The sequence below is a fragment of the Belonocnema kinseyi genome, chromosome 9, assembly GCF_010883055.1.
Source record: "Belonocnema kinseyi isolate 2016_QV_RU_SX_M_011 chromosome 9, B_treatae_v1, whole genome shotgun sequence".
Lineage (NCBI taxonomy): Eukaryota > Metazoa > Arthropoda > Insecta > Hymenoptera > Cynipidae > Belonocnema > Belonocnema kinseyi.
The window spans coordinates 87852420-87875592 of NC_046665.1; the positions used below are offsets into that span (position 1 = coordinate 87852420).

Here is a 23173-nt window from a genome sequence, read left to right on the forward strand (position 1 = left end):
AATAGATTCTTCAAAATAACTTAGCGCTGAATTAAATCCTATTGTTTGGAAAACCTTAACTAATAAAAATTAATTAATTAATTTAGTTACATATCATTTTTGGGTTCGAAGAAAATGTAGAGAGAATTTTTTTCGTGCGAAGCGCACGTATTTTTAATTGATTTGTTTATATAATTTTTAAACAATTATTGTTACTTCAAATTCATACAACAATTTTGAAAACTCTAAGCATTATAAATGTTTTGGATAAACATATTTGATTGTTCTATTTTTACGAAATAAATAATATAATATTTACAAAACAATAAGTTAAAAAATATTTTAAATGGAACAACTGAAAAATGCTGCAAAAAATTTCCGAAACGGTAAAATAGCCGAAATGAAAAATTTCCGAATTACAAAATTCCTGAATAATAAAATTTCCAAGTAATAAAAGTCCTGAATTGCAAAATTTCCCGACCTAAAATTGAAACATTATAAAATAATCGAACTAGAAAATTTCCGAATTTAAACAGTAAAAAATTATTTTCAAGAACATTTTTCCTCTACAAATGTATTTTTTCAATTAATGTCATTTTAGATTCAAACAGTAATTTAAAAAATTTAAACATTAAAAAATGATATTTGATAAAAATATTTTGTTATTGTATTTTCTATCAGATTTATTCGATCTTTTTAACTGTTTCAATTCAGGAATTTTCAAGTTCGGAAATTTTATTATTTGGAAATTTTATTATTAGGAAATTTTCCAATTCGGCAATTTTGCATTTTCGGGAATTTTATTTTTCGAGATTTTTTAGTCATCCCGTTTAAATTTAAGAATTTTATAATTAGGAAATTTTCTATTTTGTATATTTCATAATGCGGCAATTTTCTGACGAGAATTTTCAAATTCGGGCTTTTCATATTTCGGCAATTTGATAATTTCGGGAATTTTACAATGTCCGAAATTTTATTTTTCTGGATTTCTTAGTCGTCTCCACTAAAGGTGGAAATTATTAAAAGAAAAAGTAAATTATGTGAAAAAAAAATTTCTATCATTTTTTTCATAAATTACACGACACTATTAAATTTATCATTAAAATTAGGATAGTATTGTTGTGAACCTTTCACCTCAAACAGGGAGTGCAACATTTCTTCCGATTGAATTACATGTTCTTAAGGATTTTTTTAGAATCAAGAATTTTCTAAAGCACATTGTATTTTGCAAACTTGGCGATTTTTGGACCAGCCTAATTTAGATTTACAAAGTCTTCAATAAAAAAGTTAAATTCGAATGAACTATGTGCGCTTAAATAATCTAAATTCTATCGGCAGAAAATTCTTTCACTTTCTGTGGAAAAGTTTGTACTGCAAGATAATGTTCTTGGAAAGAGAAACTTACTAAAAAAAGTTTCAGCTATTGAGGTTCCACCTTCGCAACTTTCTCTGACAGACTGTATTTCCTTCTTTTCCCCCAAAGTGAGAAAAAAGAAAGGAAAATAAGTGCCATAGGGTATAATTCATTTTCGATCAATTTCATTAATTCTTTGTGATAAGAATACCACATTAAAAGGAAACGGCCACTGATATATAATTGTGTGGTAACTGTTATGTTACATCAAATATTTGATCTGACACGTTAAAAATTTGTTTAGAACATGAGTAAAAACGTTATACGTCAAAAAAAAACTCGTAACAATTCTGGGATGGGTTTAAAAAGTAATATTGTTCTATAAAACTGCCGTAACAAATCCGTAACAGTGCCATAATGTAAATTTGTTCTTTAATGGATCCGTAATAATTCCATAACGAGGTTAAAATGTTTTTTAATGATTTCTAATAATTTTTTAACAATTTAATTAAGACATGTAACCCTTGTGTAACTAATATGGAACTTAAATATATAACAAATATGTAACAATGATAAATAACTATTACATTATACATCTGTTACATTTTAGAATTCCAAAATTATTATGACTCCGTACAGTAGCAATTTAATGAATGAATATTACCTTTTTGTTACGTAACACTTAGAGAACATACACTACTGACTGATAGTATCAGACCATTGACCAGATGACAAATTGAAAATTAGCGTTTACTTTTAAAATTGAAAACGCCATTCAGACTATAATCAAAAATATTTATAAAACACTTTCGGAAATCTGATTAAATTCTGCGTTAAATGGGCCTTAGTTGAAGTAATTTATCCTTATGGATATCAAATAATCACATGAGAAAGACAGAAAGAAAGATTTGGCATGCAGGAAAAAAAATATTTAAGTTAATAAATTCTTTTTTCAAGCTCTTGTCAAGAATTGAAGTTAAACTACAAAACTCCGAGAATTTAAAATATTTTTTTGAAAAAAGATCTTCTCATTTCCCTTCACTAGGAATTGAACCCAGCTCTTCCCATTGGCGATCGGATGCTCTTAGCACGAAGCTGCTAGAGAGATTAATATAGAAATCTTCGTACAAAAAGACATGCTGTCTTGAGCAAGGTGTTACGTTTTATGCATGTCAATTTTACAAAGAATCTGAACGAAGATTTCTCTATTGAACTCTCTAGTAGCTTAGTGGTAAGAGCACCCGACCGACAACCGAAAGACCTAGGTTTGATTTCCAGCGAAGCAAAAGGAGAAGATTTTTTTCAGAAAAATATTTTTATTTTAAAAATTAATTCATAGCTGCATCTAGTCTGAAAAAGAATTTCTAAAGACAGCGTCTTTTTCTGAACAGAGGTTCCTCTATCGAACACTCTAGTAGGTTAATGGTAAGAGCACCCGACCGGCAATCGAAAGACCTGGGTTTGATTCCCAGTGGAGTGAAAGGAGTAGATCCTTTTTCAGAAAATACTTTAATTTTAAAAATTAATTCACGGCTCCATCTAGATCGAATTTTGACCATCTTCCATGATAATACAAATTCCTTAAAATTCTTTAAAAAGCGAAATTTTATTTTTGTTTTTCTCACGTAATAATTTAATACACACCATGTCAAATTAAATGAACTAGGGCTCATTTAATACACAATTCAATCAACTTTTCAACCATCTAAAATATATATTTCTCTTTATATTTTTGAAGGAGTGATCACCTTTTAAAGTCAAGACTAATTTTTAAAAGGCCATCCGGGCAGTGGTTCAAAACTTTCCAGTACTTTTTGATCCGACACTATCTATTATTTTGTAGGAAGAAATTGTTTCTTCCGAAAAAAATGTCAGCTACAGTTTGGTCTTCGTATTGAGAAGATGCTTCCAGAGACCTGTTATCAAAGGAACGTCTTGGAAGCTGTCGGCCGGAAGCTATGATTGCTACGAACACATAAAATCCACCGAACGCGATTCCCAGGCATTTTGAACTTTGAATCCTGGTGAGGGTCTCGGCACCATATGAGACGAGGTAGAAGAGGCGGCATGCCTCAAAGTTGTCATTGGAATACTATTTGTGGGACTTTTCTTCTCAAGTTTCTTACTCTCGCCTGAAGATATGTCATCTTCGAAACATACCTAGAAGTATCAAACTTTCAGTCAAGATTTGTAACATAAGTAGTATCTATATCTGTTCAGCAAAAGAATACTCAACGGAAAAAAAAGAATTTTCTTCTAGTTAGCGCAGGCTGTAATAAAACTGTGGTATTTAGGAAAGATTTACTGATTTTCAAGTTTCCACTCTAAGGAAATCCTTTGCAACGAAATTTATGGCCTCTGTCAAATTGAACGGCCGATTGTCCCGAAAGAAGCTCAGCAGGATTTACTGAGCACTTTCCTGAAAAACTGCACGACGTTGAGTATTCTGTCGCTGAACAGAATATAGGAGGGTATTCCAGAAATGCATTGCATTCTTTTCCTCGAATTTTCATGCATATTTCCTCCAAGTTTGTTGAAATTCACACAATTTTTTTTAACGTTTAGATTCCGCATGTCCCATAAAGATTAGCATGTATTTTCCTAGAGAAAAAAGACGTTTTTGTATATTGTATGCAGAATGCTCAATGTTAGGTGAATCTAGTTGAAGCACAACTTTTTTCTTCACAATTAGCTATAGACTACAAATGAATAATTAATTTTTAAATATTACCCTTATAAGTCTGTTTTATAGGGTCCCAAAAAAACCCCATAAGTGAAAAATTGGATTTTGCGAGTTTTTGACAAAACAAATTGTTTTTAGTCATAATGTAGTACTTTATATTGACATTTAGAAGTTTTAATAAATTTTTGAAACAATTTTTTATTGTTCATAGCAATTTTCTCTTATAATAATGCTAGGAAGTTGCAGTTTTTCTCCAAGTATGCACTTGTAAATTATAGTGAGGTAATAATTAATTCAAGTAAAATAATTTCTTACTAAAAATTTATTAATATTTAAAATATTGTCTTTGAATAATGTTCGAAAGTTGCGGTTTTTTCTTCAATTTTTAACTTCTCGTCCAGTTTTCAGATATAGTGAGCTAATAATTAATAAAAGTTTACAAAAATAATTTTTTACACCATTCTCCATTCTCTTTGAACAATCTCAGAAATTTTTATTTTTTTCCAGTGTTTTTAACTTCGTTTCCAGTTTTCATTTAGAGTTAGGTAATTATTAATGAAATTTAACAACCATTATTGTTTAAACAAATTCTTAGTATTTATAAATATATTCTCTTATAGTAATGCTAGAATGTGATTCTTTGAAAAACGATTCTCTACCATGTTGATTTATTATTTGTTCATTACTAAAAAGCCAAAGAAAAGGTAATATTTTCATGAAAACCCGCACGCAATTATCTGATAGAAGATAGCTATAAACAGTAATACATTTTTTTAAATTATAATAATTAAAATTAAGCATTCATTATTACTTGACTAAGTTAAAGTTTGATAATCAGTAGAAAAATTTAGAAAAAACAGCAACTATCTAGCATTACTATAGGAGCAGATATTTATAAACTATAATAATTTTTTTAATCTTCTTTACTTGAAAATTTAACTATTTGGTCAAAAAGGCATGTTTTTTTTATGTAAAATTCAATGGTTTGGTGAAAATTCGTACCTTTAAATTGGAAATTAATCTTTTTGGGTAGAAATAAAGAAATAAATTAAAAAATTTAATCAGAAATTCTATTTTTTTATTAAATTATTAGAAAATTCTGAATTGAAGATTTTAAAAAGATTGAAATGCTGGTCTTTGAATATTGATGGTCAGGGAAAATGAAAAATTATTCAGGAAAAATGAAAATATTTTGAGAATGAAGTTTGTTGGCTACTTTGGTATGGTCCAGGGATTTTTTAGTTTGTGTTAAAAAACATTGTTATGAAAAAAGTTCCAAAAATTGTGTTTGCGACAAAAAAATTAAACTAAACAAAATTCTGAGGAAATTAAAAAAGAAAAACCTTCTATCTTTATTAGGTGTCGAGTTATGATCCTTCAAATAACAGGATTTTTTTAATGCCTGCAAAATGAAATTTTTGAAGTTTGTATCAGTACTTTGAAACCAATTAATTTTACGAAAAAATTTTCCTTATATTAATTAATGTAGGCACTATTTTTATGAATACTAAAATGCAGTATTTTAATGGATCAGTTTTACATTTTATTATATTATGTTTAAAGTTAAAATTTGTATGTTTTATGGAATTTATAAAAGAATAATAAAGAACGAAAACATTATTTTTTAGTATTGATATTAAAGGAACTAATAAATAAGTAACGATTTTATAAATCTATTATTTCTTTCTTATTTTTCGGTAAGGTAAGTATAGTGCACACAGAATCTGTATTTACAAATATGGCTTAAATATGGCCATAAGTACATACTTCAGTTTAGGCCAATTTTCTATTGTGAAACGATTTGAACCTCTATTTATTAATTAGAGCTAATAAAATTTCGCATAAATCGACCAGGGCCAATTTTGGAAAATGTCTTGTTTTATTTAATAACAAAAATGGAAAAAATGTTGTTAGAAGTGTACCGGTTTTCGAAAAATACATGGATTCAATCTAAAATACCTATAATTAATGAAGCAAATATCCTGAAAAGTTAATTAACGACAATAACAGTAGTCGGCTATTGACAAAGTTTCTAAGAAAGTTTAAAAATTAGTTATTAACATTTGGCTATGATGAAAAACCCAAGTTTTTACCCTCAGAAATGTCCGAAAATGCATTTATTAATGAATTGTGTTTAAACAGTTATAAATTGTTATCGCACACATCCATGACTAAATAACAGTCAGCTTATACTCTAATGAAACTCAATTGTTTTCTTAAAAATACCTTAGATGATAAAAATTTGTTTAAACAATATGTGTTAACAATGAACGATTTTGATTGTCATATAAGCTCCCTTAAAGTTTAGAAGTTAGTTATCTACACTTTATTACGTTAAAACCCCAATGTTTTAACTCTAAAAATAGCCAGACAGTGTCTTTGTTAATTATATTTGTTTAAAAAATCATCAGTTTTTATTGAATGAATAAATCTGATAATTTCGTGACATGTTCATATCTTTATTGGCCGATTTAATAGAAAAAACTTGATTTTCTTATGCACAACTACCTGGTATAAAGAATTGCTTATAAAAGAACTAGTTATCATATTTTATGAATTCAATCAAAAAACGGGGTTTATCTCTACATTTTTCAAATTTAGTGCAAATCAATTCACGAATCCCTGACGATCCCCATGAGTCCATTTTCACTTGATTGCTTGCTCATAACACATTCAATAAATTGTTAAACCACTGGCTTTTCCCCCACTGTGCGTCGTGAGAGTTGCTTTATATGCTAACGATTTTGGTTTTAATTTGATCTAAATTTGAAAAATTGGAAATTTGCATTAAGGCCACTAAATAAACTACCAAATGCCTGCACTATTATTAAAACTGAGCTTCTAAAGAACCTAGTGAATGTGGAAAATTTAGGAAATTTTTGGATTTGATATTTTGACTATGATGAAAAAATGATACTATATTATATTTTTTCTAATTAGCGAAATACAATTTCTACTCACCCATGAATTTTCTTTCGGTTTTACATCGTGAGAAAGATCAATGAGTAAATTTTTCTGTGACTCATTAACCTTTTCTTTCAGCACATTTTGCTTCTTTTGGTCGTTTTGTTTTTCATTGTCCTTGTTCTCCTTTACTGCCTTATCCTTGTATTCTAGAATCATCAAAGAAAAACGAACTATTATAAAGAAATTTTTATTCGGTGTATATATTCTGTTTTTTTTTACTTTTAAAAATGAAAATTAAAAATTTTTTTAAAGCTATTCCAGTAACGTTGGAACTGGTCTATCTATATTATGGGATGCAACACTACTAGCCCGAAGACTTTTTTATAGTAAAGCAGAGTGAAAATGCTCGTATTTCAAATAATCTTTTTTTACTTTTTGCGACTGATCCCACCAGATCATTCGAAAAAAGTAAGCAAAAAATTCAAAATCGGTTAATATTTTCCGTTTGTTTTTTGATTTGAAAATTCAAATCTTTTTGACTCAAATAAAAAATTTGCTATTTGTTAAAAATTATGGCGAATTTTGTGTATGTACAGTTTTTTCTAGCTAATCATAATAAGAAATACAAAATTAGAATCGAGATTTTTTGTTTTATTTAGAATTGTTTGAAAATGTACAAAAGACGTGTTTTATTAGATTGAATTTAAGTCACACCTTTTTAGAAAAAGTAAAATATGTCGAATCTAACATTTCTTCATCTTGAATCGAGGAAATTTGTTATTAATTTTCTATCATGAAGAAAAAAGTTTCTTAGTTGCGATATCATGAATTGTACCAGTTTCACGATATTTGAATGCTTTAAACATAACGAAAAAATTTATTCTGTATGAAATAAAAATAATAGTACTTCTTCAGTAGATAATAATCTTTTGGGCATTTTTCATCATTTATGATTTTTAATTTTCGGAAAAAATATTCCATGCCAAAAAAAAGGACAAAATGTATTTTCAACAAAATAAATGTTTAAATTAGAAAAATAAATTGTATAAACTTAGAGTCGATCAAAATAAAGACATGTGTACTAAAGAATCATAAATAATCAATTTCATAATCAAGTTAATTTTTTAAAACAATTTTATATATAATTTGATTAAAAAATACTTAAAATATGCAGATTTGTTTACCTGGTATTAGCTGGTATTATATATTACCTGGTATTAGTAGCGTCGTTTAGAAAGTGAATTTCACTTATAGAATTGATATTCTTTAAGTATTATTAATATCAAATTTTCATTAAATACCTATTTTGTAGTTTTTCTGGTTAAAAAATATATTTAACAATAAATCTAATGTAGAAAATTTCCTTTTTACTATAATATTTTATATTTGATCATTTATGATAGAAAGATTCATGTAACTATATTTAATCATTTTACAACAAATAAATCAACAATTTACAAGAATTGAGCGTCCGTATTGAACAATGACCTTAGCGCGTGGACTCAGCCAGTCTAGTAGGCAAGAGAGGGGGGACAACACGTTTCCACGGGCAGAGTGAATTGCACAAATAATTTATAAACTTCCGTTATATTTTCGGTTTTTTAACATCAATCGAACTTTTTATAACATTAAGGGGAAAATCTCAGTTATAAATTTCAAAACAGACCGACAAGAACAACATCAGTTAAGTTCTTATATATTTTATTATAAAATATCCAAAATTCAGATCGATTGGCTTGTATTAACAGCAATGGCGATCGCGAATACAGTCTCAGTCGCTCTCGATCGACGTACACAACAACGCATTTTTTGTTTACACGCAGCGTCGGACCGAGCTTTTGTTTATTTATGTGGGTCATTGCAGTTAATACAAACCAATCCATCTCAATTTTTGATATTTTATAATTAAATGTATAAGAACTTAACTGATGTTCTTCATGTCAGTCTGTTTTGAAGTTTATAACTGAGATTTTCAACTAAATGTGATAAAAAGTTGGAGTGTTTTTAATAAATCGAAAGATGACAGAAAAGTTCTCATTTTAAGCATTGCGAACAGAGTATTTTCTTCTGGGCGAAAATGAATAAACTCTAATATATTTATTGATTAAATTATTTATAGCTATCATAATTAATATAAAACTTGGTTCTGATAGGATTAAATTTATTTATATAATTTATATATATTTATTAATATTTGTTCTATTTATTTATTGACAAATTTACTGTAAAATCATATTTTCAGCAACAAAAACTCCAAAATAGATTGTTTTTCTAAATTTTTTATCAACAATTAAAGCATATTATTTGTTATAATCAGAAACCACTTTTTAAACAATGGTACTAACGTTTAGTGGAGAATAAAAAACCTGTTTGAGTAAAATAGCCAAATTGTCTATTAATTCTTATCAATTGTTTATACAAATTAACGTCAACATTAAACGGGTTATTTATGTTATCTTAGTATATCACCATTATATATAATACATAGGGATTTTATTTACCGATTTGTTTTATAGAAAAAAATTAAATCCTAACAATCAAATTTCTTCATTCCTAAAAAAAGAACTTTTGAATCCGTTCAAAATTCCCACCTGTACACTATTTTGATAATTTAATACCAGATCCGCCTCACTGTACGCTATGTCTGACTAAACACAGCATTATCTACTCACGTCTCGTGATATACTTGGTCAGACGGCGTGTGCCAAAAGGCACTGTTTTTGTCAAAAATCTCTGGACAGTTCAATTTTCAACGGATTTGGATGTATTTTTTATAAAAATGGGCGTAAGGCTTGCAGACATAACATGTAACTGCTAACTTTTTCTTTGAGCCCAAGCAACATTTTTATATCATCACAAACGACATTTTTTTATAACTTTTCAAGCGTGCCACTGCTCTGAAGATTCTCAAATTTAATAGAAGAGGGCTCACACCAGTATAATAACTATAAATAAATAATTTATATAGTATTAAAGTAAACTAAAGTATTTTTTATAAGCTTATAAACAAATTAATAAACAAGTGCCATTTTTTCGTGCTTTGGAATTTTTAATTGTTGAAATCCATAGTTGTTGAATAAAATTTGAAAGCAATTATAGTACAATTACAATAAGTTAAAAATAGTTCCTCTTTTGCAATTATTTTCAAAATCTTTGCAAACAAATATAATTTTACAATGCCCGAATAAATGGGCTCACTTTTTTGCAGAATTAACGAATAGACTTTATTCTTCATAAGAATTTGACTAAAAATTTCATGTCAATTACTTTTTGCTGTCATATTTTTTGAATTAAAAATAAATATTAGTTATTTAAACAATTTCTACAATCAAATAAACATTTCGATCTTTTTTTTGTTAACGGTCTAATTTTTAAAGAGATTAACTTATAATGCCTTGCCAATTACTTTTTGTTGTCATATTTTTTAAATTAACAGCAAATGTTAATTATTTGAACAATGTTATAAATAAAAACCTATTTTTATCTCTTTTCTATGAAAAGGATCAATTTATTATACGTAATCATTTTAGAATGTCTTGAAAATCACTAGTTGCGTTCATATTCACTAAAATTAACCAAAAAAAATTAATGATTTCTACCAATTTTATATTAAAATATAAGAATGAACAGTAGTGAAGCCTCTTCACCATCGTCAATGTAGAAGTCACAGAACACTTTTTTTTAGAAAACAAAATAAAAAAACATTTTTAATAAAAAATTGATCCTAGTCATGAAAAAAGATATTTATTCATAATAATTGTTTAAATAATTAATATGTTCTTTAAAAAATGAGACTATTTATGGGAAATATGAATTTTTATAAAGAAATTAGTAAATTAATTAACAGTTATTGTCAATTTAAATAATATGATACTATGAAGTAACTAGCAAGGCATTTTCAGTCTAATGTTAATATTATTAGTTCAATTAAATAATTTTTATTTGTTAAATTACAAAATATGACAACAGAAATTAATTGAAAAGAGATTTATAGTTTATTTTGAGAAGAACATTGAGCCTATTTGTTCAGAAATTGTCAAACTGCATATCTGTTTACGAAGATCGTTTAAATAATTGCAACAGAGCAGCTATTTTGAAATTACTGTAATCTGATAGTATAACCTATGAATTTTAACTACTAATCAGAGCAAACAAAAAAGAAATGACACTTGTACATTAATTTGTTTATACCATTATAAAAAATTGATGTTTCACTCAAAGATATTATAAATTATTTACGCATAAATATTATACTGACTTCAATACTATTTATTGAATTTAAGAATCTTAAGAGCAGTAGCACACTTAAAAATAATGAAAACTTTGTATTATTTATTAAATAAAAAAATGTATTTTCAGCTTAAAGAAAAAATTAGCAGTTACACGTTATGTTTGGCAGTCGTACGGCTATTTTTGTACAAAAAAGCGCTTTTGACACACTATAACACGCCCATGTAGTGTTTTATCAATAATTGTTTATTTTGGAAATTGTTCAATCAATATTTGTAAATGCCAGTTTGAAATTTGTACAAGAGCCCCAATACAGTCAACCCCAATCAAGAGAATTGTAAATGAAGGGATGCTGAATGCCTTGTTTATTGAACCATGCGCATGGATTTAACACAAATTATCGTCATCGAGAGAGACATACGTTTCAGCTACACGTTTCAGCTACACGCTTTAGCAACACGTTTCATCCACACGTTTCAGCCACACGTTTCTGCCGAAAGTTTGAGGCCCCAAATAAATTAAGAAAATTATTTTGGGCGGGGGAGGGGTTAGGTCAATTTTTTTTTATTCTGTCTTACTTTTTATTTGCCTAATAATATTATTAATACTAGTGATATTATAGTGATGATATTAAATATAACAATCATTTATTTCCAAACTTATCATAAAATTCTCATGGCTAAGTAAAGGGAAAGGAGTAATTGCACCGAAATTTCAGTACGAATAGCCAGATTTTTTCGGTACGTGTGGATACTTTGAATGCTACATGAATAAACAAATAAGGGGGCATCCCCAAATTCCGTGAGGTGTTTTGTAACATTGTTAACTCCCCCTCCTCGCATGTTATCACTGTGAGCATTGCTCTGCCCCCCCCTCTCCGCAACCGCCCGAAAAAACAATTTGAAAGAAAATTCAACTTTTGTTGTATAAAATTAGTTTCTTTTCTAATTAAAAATTAAATTTTTTATTAAAAATTGAATTATTCCATTTTTTTAATTGATCAAATTTCTCGAAATCTTCCAAATTTCTTGGAAACAAGAAAGGATTATTAAAAGATCCCTTGAAATATTTTCAATCTTTGAAATCCAATCCAAAAACTAAGGTACAAAAAAACCCCAATTTCGTAAAGAAAGTACTTTAAATTTGGATCAGTTCAAAAGCTTTGAATGCTCTTCTTTTGTAGTGAAGTATACAGAATTTAAATTGAATTTAAATTTCTCATTTCAATGATTTGGAAAAATTCCAGGTATTAAAAATGTACTTTTTGTAGAAATTGTTTCCAGCAGGGAAATTGACCAATTTATTATTAATGTTGCCAAAATTATCATGAAGTTTACAATCACAAAAACTGAAATTGAAAAAAAAAAACTAATTTTTCCGTCGAAAATGATTGAATAATGCATTTTTCAATTAAATTTGTTTACAATATTAACAAGAATAATCTTAAAAGAAATTTTTCATAATAATATTGTTTTCTATCAAGCTCTTTACAATATAACTGAAAAAACGTAAAATTATTGAATATTATATAAAACATACTTTTAGGAATGAATAATTTTAAAAAAACATGTTTGTTTATAATGTAACGATAAAACATCTTAAACCGGAAAGCTTAAATAGAAAAAATTTCAAATTTTCTCGTCATATTTGTTTATTTATACAAAAAACTGAAAGACTAAATTTAAAATCGGGCAGGAAGTAAAGGGAAATAATGCTAGGTATAGTATGAAAGTAAAGGGGAAATAATGTCAGGGGAAGTAGGCGAAGTGAGGATAAATGAAGATAAAGTAAATGAGTGTTGAGAAGTAAAAAATGTAGGGGAGGGGAAGTAGGTAATGTAAGGGGAATAAGGGGAAGGATAGTAGGAGAAAACAGGAAAATGAGATACGCTTAACATATAAGCCGAAAATCAAGGAAGTAGAGGAAGTGGGAAAGAATAAGGGAAGATAAGTAAGACAAATGATTAGAAATGAGGGTGAGTAGGGGAGGAGAATTGAGGGCGAGGGAAGGGCAGGATTAGCTAAGGAAGCGATGAGAGGGTGAAGTAGAGAGAGAAGAAGTTGTGTGAAGGTGCAAGGGTAAAGCGAATGTAAAAGTACGAAGAGGAAAAGTAATGGATTGTGGGAGAAACGAGGGGAGAAGAAGTAGGGAAAATACGGAAAATGAAATCGCAGTAGGGTATGTAAACGGAAATGAGGTTAAGGGAAGTAGATGCAGTGAGGAGAAATCAGGGACTGCAAGTAGGAACAATTTTTAGAAATGAGAGTAAGTAAGGGGTTATTTGATGGCTGGGAGTATTTGAGAGCTGAGGAGGGGAAGTATTAAATAAGAAAGCGACGAGAGCGGTAACTAAATGAAAAAGAAATTCGAAGAGAAGGAAATCGGGAATGGTGAATTGAGGGGATGTAAATGAGGGGACAAGACGGGAAATGAGGAAGGAGAAGTAGTAAACATTTTTAAACATGAGAGTGAGTAAGCGAGGGTAATTGAGTGCTTGGGATGGGAAGTATTAGCTGAGGAAGTGATGAAAGGGGTAAGTAAAGGAAAGAGAAGTTTATGGAGGAGAAAAGTGAGATGATTAAGCGATATGAGGGGATGCAGAGGATTGTAGGAAAAATGAGAAGGAGTAAGGCAAGAAAAGAAAAATGAGGAGGGAAATAAGAGGAAACGAAGGTAGGGGAAATTCCGACAGTAAGGAAAAATCAGAGAGGGGAAGTAGGGGAGATTATTATAAGTTAGGGTGAGTAATGGAGGGGATTGATGGCTGGGGAAGAATAGTTTTAACTATAGATGCTATAATACGGGGAAGTAAAAACAGAAGAAGTTCAGGGAGATGAAAAGGGGGCCAAGGGGGGCCTATAGTGAAGTGCGAGAACGGAAAGTTGTGAATTGTAGGGGAAATGAGGGGTTGGGTAGTGAATTAAATAAGGTACATGAGAGTGGAGTAGGTTAATTGAAAGTAAATGAGGGTAGGGAAAAGGATAGTAAATGAGGGTAGGGGAAGTATAGGGAATGAGGGGAAATCAAGATGAGTAGGGGAGGAAAGTTGAGCGCAGGGGCAGAGAGGTGTTAGGTCAGAAAATGACGAGAAGGGTAGTAGAGGAAGAAGTTGTGGAATAGGGGGCGAAGGATGAAGTGAGAGTGGAACTCGCGGAACGTATAAGGAGTAGGGGACAGACTTATTTTTACTTTATATTTTATATTATTATTTTTAAACAAAGTATAACTTACCGATTATATTCTCAGTGAGTGAAGGACTTTTATCCTGTGCATGATGAATTCTAGGGTCCGCCTGTAACAATTGCCATGCCTCATAGGCTGTATTGAAAGCTTGAGCGACTGTTAAAGTCACAGCCTGGGCCATTTTTCGCTTGGGACACAAAAAGGCATGACACTCCATAGTTTCATTGAGATTTGTGGCAATGAATGCGAATACATGATCGTGATTTGCATCCGCCGAACAGTAGGAAATTCTAAAAATAAACAGTTTTTGAATTGCATATTTGTGAGAAAAGCATTCGAGTTTAAAATTATTTTTTCATGTTACTTGAACCAATTTCTGGAAAAATTATATGTCGCAATTTTATGAAAATAGTTATCCTAAGGGTTTTGGGGTCGCTCAATTCAAATATATTAATTAAATTTCTAAATTTAAAATAGCTTATTCAATACGCGAAATAGGACACTTAAAATAAGACCTAAAAATAAAAAATCTTTGAAATTAAAGATATTTCAAAGGTAAATCATCAAAATAAAAAAATTCAAATGTCAAAATTAAAACTTGCATAATTTTTAATTGTAAGTTTGAAAAAATTTTAACTCTTCAACTCTAAATATTTAAAATTAAAAGATCTGCAATTTTAAAGATTTAAAATTGAAACCTCTTCAATTTTAAAGTCGTGAAAATAAAAATTCTTCATTTTTTTATTTTGTAGGTCAAAAGTCAAGTTTTTAATTTTATGTCTTCTAAACAGTTAAAATTTTGAATGAAAATCGTCAAACCTACAATATTTATCAGGGCATATTCTAATGGGCAGTATGAAAGAAAAGAGCAGTGTTAAACAAAAAATGGATAGTATTAAATTTCTTAATATAAACATTAAATAATGAGTTACAATATATATTTATATAAACATTTCCTCCAAGAAAATGAGATTTATTATATGAATGTACTGATTTATTTCGCAAAATATTGTCAAAACATCTCTGGAAATACCGGTTATCGCAATTGGTTTCCTGTATTTGAAAATTATAACTTTAGTAAGCCTTTCCTATCATTATATTGAAAAAAAAAACTAAATTATTAAGCAAAGTATTGAGAAAACACCTCCGGTAATACAGATTGCCTAATTCTCGGCCTACATTCGGAACTGATCATTTTAATGAGTTTAATGACCTTTTTTCGCATTCCAGGAAAGCGAATCACCCGCAGGACATTATCGACATTTCCGCAAAACATATACCCTGACATTTTTAACTACAAAACTTCAATATGTTTTGCATAGTTTTCCATTGTGAATATAAAAAATTAAAAACTCATAAAATTTTAAAAGTTAAAATTTATGAGTTCTACAATTTTCAAGAATTACAAGGATGAACTGTTTCATTTTACTGATATATAAATAAAGATTCTTAAATTTTTATAATATTTAATTTCAAAAGTTAAGAGTTTTTAAATCAAAATCTTCTAAATTGAAGAATTTTCAAATTACTGAATCTATTTCAAATAACACAGGCAGTGCAACTTCAATTTACAGAATGAGTCGCTGATGAAAAATATTATTTTTCGAAGAAAATGAGGCGATACGTATTTTTCTATTTAGAAAAAAAATTTGTTCAAGAAGTTATGACAATTTGAAATTTTCAAGTTGTTTTTTTCAAAAATAAGATTATTTTCAAACCTGTATAACTTTTAATCTAATTAAGATATTTAGGTTTTCTGTTGAGGTTTCTTTTTTCAAATGTATGAAAGTGAATGAATTTTAATCAAATGAAAGAAATTTCAAATGTAAATCATTAAAATTACATCAATTTTCACTGTAAATTTAAAAAATGTTAAAAATTTTGAATATATGTGATTGTAAATTATTCGATTTTTACGACTTATATTTTAAAGTATGTTTTTAAAATATTTTGTTTGGAATAGTTCAAGTTTGAAGATAAACAATTGAAAAATTTTCAATTTTCAATATTTTCAATTAAATAATCTTCAATATTTAATGTGCATAATAAAGGAAAATGCAACGCTGATTCTATTTTTTTTTAAAGTAAAAAGTCCTTTTCAGGGATTATTCTTAATCAGATCCTTCAAATATGTCTTCGGGACAAAATTCAAGGTCTTTTCCAGGTTTTACATGTGAAGAAATCAAGTTTTTCCAGGTCTCATTTTTTTACATTAAATAATACAATAACTGTGTGACATATATGTCTAAAAATGAGCCATTTGATTTTTTATTGGCTAACAATTTCTAAAGAAACCTGAACCAAAGAGAAACAATTTCTTAATTTTTTGGGAACGTAAATCTCCTTTTTAAAATCTATGTGAATATTTTTAAATCATGTTGAAGTGTTTGAAATCCTTTAAATCTTTGTGAAATCTTTCAAATATTGGAAAGCTTTGTAAAAATTGTTGAAATCTTTTGAAATTTGTATAAGTTCTTTGCAATATTTGCGGAATGTTTCTTCATTCTTTGTTTGTGAAATCTGTTGTTTTGTTTGAATTGATTGAAATCTTTTGGAATTTTCCGTTTATTAAAATCTTTTTACATGTCTCCTTATTTTTGAAATCTTTAAAATTCTTAAATCTTTTAAAATCAGTATTAATTCATAGAAATATTCGTAAAATCTTTCTGAAATCTGTTGTATTCGTTTGAAATCATTAAAATATTTAAAATCTTTGTGAAATCTTTTGAAATCTTCTCACATTTATTCAAAATGTCTAAAATATTCGAAATGTTTAAAATCTAACTTTTTGGAAATATTTAAAATCTGGTACACTTTCCCTTTCTTAAATCTTTGAAACTCTTGAAATCTTTCGACATCCTTATAAATTAATCGAAATATTTGTGAAATCCTTTGTATTCATTTGAAATCACTGAAATATTTAAAATATTTGTGAAACCTTTGAAATATTCTAAAAAATTTGACATCGTATAAAATCGTTGAAATGTCATTTTTTCAAGTATTTTGCGCTTTTTATTATATTTTTCAGATGAAATAATATATATCTCTTCTATGTTTTGATAAATTTTACTAAAAATAATAAATTTACCAAATTCTAAAAAGTAAAACGGGGGATTTCTAATTGAAGACTCCTAGTCCAGATTCCAGATTCCAGCTCATTTCACATGACAAATGGTTCTTGTCCATGCTAAGCTTCTAGAATATTCTGAAAGTTTACTGATAAGGTCATGAAATTATATTGCTCATTTTTTTCAAACGAATATTGCGTAAACAACTTAAAGGTTGTTTACGCAAAATGACTTTTCTTAAAATTATAATAAATTATAATATTGAGGTGTAGAATGGTCTCGATGTCGGAACATGTCGGTAAAAGAAATTTTGGATTAGAAACCCCCTTAGTTACCTACTTGAAACAATTCAAGAAATATTTGCAAATATATTGCACGGGGAACCAAAAATGACCTTTATATGGGGAAATACCCCTATAATTTATATTTATATTTAAATAATCTTACCTGTATATAGAAACTTGAAGTTGATCTTCCTCGGTGGTGAGGTCAGTCATTCTAATTCCCCTTAAGCTCACAGCCAGTGAAACCCTCTGCAATTTCTTTCCACTAGCTTTTGCCTGAAATATAGAAGATGAATCTATGGGTTTTTTCAGAATTGGTGTTTTTCAATGTGGAGATCCTTTTATTTCTTTATATCCAGATTTACTCCATGTATGTTATGGTGGCCAAAAAATATTAGATTTTTGTCAATTTGTATGTTCTCATCCTACAAATTTGGTCGAATCAAATAAAAAAAGACTTTTTTGTACATATTTTTGAATCTTATACTTTTTAACAGATAAAATGTATTAAATAACTTGACAAATTATTTAACTTTTCTGTATATTTTTAATACAAGCATAATTATTAGGCGTATCGAGTTGTCCCTTGACATTTTTCTTAACAATTATCCATAGAATTGGATTTTGCGAGTTTTTGGCGAATTTTGGTTAAAAATTCATATATATTTTTCTATGAAAATTCAACTATTTGATTTAAAGGTCATCTATTTTCTCAGAAAGTATTTTTTTTTTGAAAATTTGCTTGTCGACAATTTAAGAAGTAATTGGTACACGAACGATCTATTTTAACAATGGTTCATACGCTGTTACTAATTCGGCCTAATTAACGTTATTCCAGTTAAACGAAAGCCTATTCCAAACTCGGGAAGTGCTCTTGGGACGGTGCTTTAAATAATTAGATGGCGTTATTATTCAAATGAAAGCCTTCAATGTAAATACATTTTAGCCAATAAATTTTAGTTCTGCTGAGATAAATAGTTCAGTATTCTCTTTAGGTTATTTAATTAAAATACTAACCTAACATAATTACTTTTATGTATTAACAAACCATGTTTCTATAATTTTTTAGGGTTTTGTAGACCTGAGTAGAAACCCTCATAGTTTCGGTCGGATTGAGAGGGGAAGTAGGGCAAGTGGGGGGAGGATACGAGGAGTTAATGAAAAGGAACTGAGGGGTTGGGAGAGTGGGGGAAGTAGAGGCAAATGAAGGCTAAATGACAGGGGAAGTAAGGGTAAATGGGGAAGGTGGTGGGAAAATAAAGGATGGAGATGGTAGGGATAGGGAAGTGAGGGGATATAGGAAGAAGTGACAGGAGAGGAAATATGAACAGGGAAATTAGAAGAAATGAGGGGAGGGTAAGTAGGATGAGTGACGTAAGGAGAACTAGGATGAATAAGGGAAATTAAGGGTGGGTAATTAGAGGAAGTAAAGAGAAATAATAAAAGGGCAAATAGGGGGCTAGGGAAACTAAGGTAAGGAGAACTATGGAAAGTTATAGCGACTTAGGGAAGACGAAATAGAAGGTGAGGGGAAATGTATTGAGGGGAGTGAGGGAAAATTCGTGGAGGACAATCAAGAGATATTATTGGTAGAAATATAGAAGGAATTATAAGTGGGGAATAGAGGTAAAGTAAGAACTATTGATGTAGGAAAATCAGATGTGCGGAAGTAGGGAAAGTGAGGATAAATATGATAGGGATGAAGGAAATAAGAGATTGGGACGTGAGGTTAATGGGGGAAATTAGTGCTGAAGAAGAGAAGTAAGGGGTGGCGGAAGGAGGGGGATTAGGGAAAACGAATAAGGCATTTAGGGGAAGTATTGATACATAAGGGGAATAGGGGTGGTAAATGAAATCACAAGAGGGGAAACAGGGCGAGTGATGAGAAGTGACGGGGTTTCCATTATGTGAGGGGAAATGAAGGTTACATAATTAGGGGAAGGAAAATAAGGATGGTAATGGAAATGAGAGGAGGAGAAATGGGACCCGTTCATTTTTTGGAACAGACAAAAATTAAGAAAGGTAAAATTTCAGAATGGGTTATGATACGTAATGGTAAAACTTAGGGATACCTAAAAGTCGCAAAGAGGAGTAAATCCGAAATTCAAAACACTGAATGGTATTTATTCGGAAACCAAAAAAGCGGAATGGGTAAAAATTCGGAAACGTGAAAATTAGGAGGGAGAACAATTAGGAATAAGTAAATATACGGATAGGAAAAATTCGGAATAGTAATTAAATGTACGTATTTGCAGGTGTATAATTTTTTATTTATGGTAGCAAACAAATATTTATCACAGTAAATTTAAATATCATACTAAATTTATTTTGTCCGTTAAAACTCGTTTTTAACATATACAATTATTAGAGTTTAAGTAGTTTCACAATTGATTTGTTTTATTAGCATGACAACTTCAAGTAAAATTACCTTTTCAATCGTTTAATTGATTATAATTTCACGAAATTTGTAAGAAAAGTATGCAAAACTTAAAACTTTCAATTTTTTAGGTTAAGTAAATTATGATTGATTGATTTATTTATTGTCTCCATTGTATACTTTTACAAGTTTTTACAATTTTTCTGTGTCCACCTCAGTGACAATACCTAACAATTTACATGAATTCCCCTTTCAATTTTACATGGAAAATATTAACACTTAAATTCTAACTGAATACATTGGGCGAATACATTGCAGTTAATTTATTCCCTTACATATTTATATCCTTGATTATACATACTATATCACAAATTGTCCATCTTCCAAACTCATTCTTCCTCTCATTCACTCTGTCGCGCTCTCTCTGACCTCCCCCTATGATACTTCTCTTGCTTTCTTTTCGAACTCTCTGACAAATCGGCAGAGGACAGGGTTCAGTTTTCCCCTTAATGTTTCGATGACCAATTCTTCTAACTCCCGATCTCTCTTTCCGTCCTTCCATTTATCAACACCGTCAATCCGTTTTTTATCCATTTTTCCATGTAACCCTTGGCAAACCCATATGTACGTCAGGTTTTCTTCTACTTCTCCACAAATTCTACACGTAGTATCCTTGTATCCTTTATTCCCTGCTTTTCCTACGTTCCCACATCTTAACCTTGCCCACTGCTACTTTTCCTCTGGACTTGTCCCTTTTTCATCCCAATACTTTTCTCTCCCCAAGCTGGTCTTCCATTTTCTGTATCCACTGCAGTAATTGGAACTATCTATTTTCATCCAGTCCAGCTGTATTTCCTGCTCTATTCTTCTTTCTACTTCCTTAATCATATTATCGTTAATCTCATTGAAACGACTCCCTTCGAATACCCAATCCAGCGTCTCTTCATCCCCTACAATTCTACATGCTTTCTGTAACCCTTTATCCCATGCCGACGGATTCCCATTCTTGATTCCCCTCATTTCTTCCTTTAGACATATTTTTGGCCATCTATCCTCTCTCATTCCCAAAAATTCTACCATATATTTCGAAGCCCTCATTCTTGCTTCTATCTCTAGGCTTCACCTGCCTGACTCCATTCTCCAAATGTACCCGGGAGTTATCGTATCTATTCCCATTGTCATCTTGATTAACCTTTCCTGCTCCAATGTTCTCCCTTTATTTTCCTTCCCCCTTCCTAAAAATCATTATTTTAGTCTTCTTTACATTTATCTCTAGCTTATTTCTTTTTACATATTTTTCCAAGCTTCTAATCATTTCTGCTAAACCTTCTGCTGTGTCTGCCACTAATGCCAAATCATCCGCAAATTTGAACCCAAAATTTTTCTCATTTCCCATCACCGTCCCTCCTACATTTCTTCTTTCCCAATGCTCTTCGATGTCATTCACAAAAATGTTGAATAGGGTTGGACTGAGAGGACACCCTTGTCTAACCCCTCTTGTTGCAGAGAAGCTCTCTGTTATTCCCTGAACAGTTATTACCTCATTAACCGTTTTCACGTATATCTCCTCTAACATTCGTAACATTCGGCCTCTAATCCCAATTTTCTTCAGTTTTCCTTCCCTGAATCCCGCTTGGCTTTCTCTTATTAATCCCTTCTTTTCCAGCCAAGCCCTCAATCTTCTATCCATGATGGCTGTTAATATTGTATATCCTATATTTTCCCTCCCTTATATATGGGATATATTCTAGCTTTTCCCCACCCATTTCCAAGTTTTCCTTCCTTCCAAAACCCATTCAGTATTTCGTGCATCTCTATTAACCAAACTACCGGTAATTCTTATATAAACTCTGCCGTCAATCCGTCTTCCCCTGCTGCTTTTCCCCTCTTCAAATTTTTCATTACTTTCGCTAATTCCTCCCTGGAGATATCCTCGTTTCATTTCTCCTCATCCTTATCCAACTTCATTCATTCTCCCTCCTGCGTTCTTGTTGGCTCCCCTCCACCTCCCACTTGCGGTTTATCCTTCCCCTGTTCGATCTCTTCCTCGCCCCCTCCTAGTAGTTGCTGAAAATGTTTTTTCCATTTCTTCTTCCAAATTTTCCCTCCCTTTCTCTTCCCTCTCCTTCTCGGTCTAAACTCACCTATTGCTTTCCAGAACTGCCCCATATTCCTACTGTCTCTAATTTTTGACCATTTATTTTCCTTTTCTTCTTTTCTTTTCTTGGCAATAAGCTTCTTTAGGTTCTTACGTTTTTTTCCGCCATTCCTCTCTTTCTTTAGGCCCTTTCTACTTTATAAATTTCTTCGAAATTCCCCAAACCCGTTTCTTTAACTGCCCTATCTCATCCTCGGCCTTATTCCCTTCCTTTTTTCCCCTACCAGAATTATTGTTCCCAACTCTGTATTTTTTCGTCATTCCTACGATCTCAGATGCTTTCTTAATGTTTAACTTGAACCTATCCCATCTACTCTCCCATACCTCCACCTCTAGCTCTTTTGTCTCTTCCCATAAACTTATCATTTGTTCTTTAAACTCTTCCGCCTTTTCGTCCTCCCATATTAATTTTTCAACAAATTCCGTGTTCTCCCTCCTTTTGTTTTTCCCTTTCCCCTCTCCCCTATAAGGTTCCCTTCCATCCCCACTTATTTTAAACGTTATTGGTAGATGGTCGGACTCCGTACGTACTATTATCTCCATTTCTTTGACATTACCTTCTACTTCTGCTTCCGCTTCTATTATATAGTCTTTTGCCAAACCTCCGTCCTCTCCAACGTGCGTCAATTCCCCTTTTTCATCTCCCCTTACTCTCCCATTTAGTACTCTTAATCCTAGTTCTTAACAGAATTTCAAAAGCTTTTTACCCTCACTATTTACCGTACTATCCTCGGACCTCCTCTCTTTACAGTAACTTCTCGCCGGTTCGTTTACATCAAATTCTTCTACTCCTTGTTCAGATCCTATTCTTGCATTCTAATCCCCTATTATAATTACCCGCTGCCCTATAGCTTGCAAGTCCCCTACTACTTTTTTTAATTCATTACAAATTTTTCCACAGCCCTCGTTGTTGTATAATGTTACAATATTATTTCTTATCCCTTTACCCC

The 23173-nt window shown here is 30.4% G+C and overlaps 1 protein-coding gene across 1 annotated transcript in view; it reads right to left on the reverse strand.

Annotated features, from left to right (window-relative positions):
- Positions 1–566: 566 nt before the first annotated feature.
- LOC117179972 (low density lipoprotein receptor adapter protein 1-like) overlaps positions 567–23173 on the reverse strand; it is an 88265-nt gene continuing 65658 nt past the window's right edge. The window contains exons 3-6 of the mRNA XM_033372236.1: positions 17852–17964; positions 14385–14626; positions 6978–7129; positions 567–3493 (exon numbers count right to left, since the gene is read on the reverse strand). Of these exons, the coding sequence (XP_033228127.1) occupies positions 3299–3493; positions 6978–7129; positions 14385–14626; positions 17852–17964 (702 nt within the window). The 3' untranslated portion in view covers positions 567–3298. The remainder of the gene's footprint in view (positions 3494–6977; positions 7130–14384; positions 14627–17851; positions 17965–23173) is intronic.